At 45.9% G+C, this 1,925-nt stretch overlaps 1 protein-coding gene across 1 annotated transcript in view; it reads right to left on the reverse strand.

Moving 5' to 3' along the window:
* The window catches only part of TMC2 (transmembrane channel-like 2), a 94,552-nt gene that overhangs the window by 45,228 nt on the left and 47,399 nt on the right, over positions 1–1,925 (reverse strand). The window contains exon 9 of the mRNA XM_008589659.1: positions 1,198–1,340. Coding sequence (XP_008587881.1) covers positions 1,198–1,340 — 143 coding nt within the window. The remainder of the gene's footprint in view (positions 1–1,197; positions 1,341–1,925) is intronic.

Consider the following 1,925-nt stretch of genomic DNA (forward strand, 5'->3'; position numbering starts at 1 on the left):
CTGAGATGATGTGATAGAAAGCCAAGCTGGGCCTACCCACTGCCCTTTCAGGGATTCTAACCAGGCTTCCAGAGTGCTCTACTCTGTTCCTGGAGACACAGCTACCCATGTCCTACTGGGAGAAGTGGCCCCTCGTGACCCTGATGAAGGGTGAGTGGGTCCTGGCGGTCAAGTTTGTGCAGGAGACTGTGCCTCCTACCCCACATCCCCTAGCCATAGCTGATGGGGTCCCCTGACCCTGAAGAAGGCAATTCATGGGTTAGGCCAAGTTTTTTCTTCAGAGAATATGAATTAAGAAACAGATACATTCAAAGGCCATTTCTGAAAACAGAGACAGGTAGAGTTGGGGCCAGAGAGGTTGCCATGGTTAATCACAGCCACTTACATTTATTTAGTATAGGTTTATTATTTATATCTTATAACATGCAAGCTAGAGTTCTAGAGGCACAAAAAAGTTTTTCTGAGGAAGCTGAACACTGGAGAAAGGCAGAAACAGGTCTTGTAAACCTCCAGCCTTACTTTCCCAGGTACTGTGCTCCCTCTTAAGCCACGCTGGCATTTTGACAGTTTGGGGAACACACAAGTATATTTGCTGCCTCGGGACCTTTGCACAAGCTCTTCCTTTTTCTAAAATGCTATGCCCCGGGCCGAGCCTGTGGCGCACTCGGGAGAGTGCGGTGCTGGGAGTGCAGCAGCACTCCCGCCACGGGTTCGGATCCTATATAGGGGTGACCGGTGTGCTCACAGCGCTCACTGGCTGAGCGCGGTGCGGCCAGTCTCAAAAAGGACAAAAACAAAACAAAACAAAACAAAAAATAAATAAATAAAATAAAATAAAATGCTATGCCCCTTTCAGCATGACTTTCAGCATGGCTGGCAGTTCCAAAACAAAACAAAAAATAAATAAATAAAATAAAATAAAATAAAATGCTATGCCCCTTTCAGCATGACTTTCAGCATGGCTGGCAGTTCCTAGCCTCATCTAAAGCTGTTTCTATCCCATTTCCTAGAACTTCCCACACTACCTGGTTTGTGTCTTTTATACCACATACTACAATCCACATTTGCTTTGTGTATTTGTTTCCTTATTTTCTCTCTAAATGCCTCACAAGAAGTAAGTAGGCATACAGTGGCCAGGGGAATGAATTGTTTGTGTGAAGAAAAGTCAAAGCCTGTAAAGGTGACAGTCATACTTACGATCTAATGACAATCATCAGGCTGTAGCCGAACACGCTGACCCCCACCATAAAGTAGGCCATAGGCAGCCTGTACCTCAGCCACCCAATGGTCCTCTGGTTGTTGTAGTAGCCGTAGAAGAGAGCGGAATACTTGATGTAGCCCTGTGGGACAGCAAATCCGAATGCTCTGGGTTTGCAAGCTCAGAGCAGATGGTCATCAGACACTTCCATTCTAGCAGGGATTTCTTTCTCGGTTTTACCCAGAGCCTAAGGGGAAGGAGGAAGAGTTCCGGGGGTCCTTGTTCTTTCTTTCACCTCCCCAGTTGCTCCAGGGTCTATCCATGTCTCCCCCTCTTTCCCTTCCTCATTCCTTTTACTTCCCCATTACACAGAGTGCATGGAGATACGGGAGGGAGAGGAGAGTGTCGTTACATTGGGGATACAACTGGGGAGAAGGGGCACGTGTAAGTGCATGCGTGCCTGGGCCTGCAACACACACGCATGAATGGCTCCAAATCAGTTTTCCCAGTCCGCGGGGTCTTAATTCAACACGTGAGAAGCAGATGAAAGTCTACGAGCTTTCTCAATATCCCAAAACTTCTAAAGACAATTATACAGGATAAGGCTCACAGTCTAACCTGAACTTCAAATTTTGCTTTGTTTTATTTTTGGCTTTTAGGTGTAATTGGCTTTAGGTGTAATTAGGACACTTTTTTGGTGTAATTATTTAGGTGTAATATTAACTTC

Source organism: Galeopterus variegatus, unplaced genomic scaffold (genome assembly GCF_000696425.1).
Source record: "Galeopterus variegatus unplaced genomic scaffold, G_variegatus-3.0.2 Scaffold5573, whole genome shotgun sequence".
NCBI classification, from domain to species: Eukaryota; Metazoa; Chordata; class Mammalia; order Dermoptera; family Cynocephalidae; genus Galeopterus; species Galeopterus variegatus.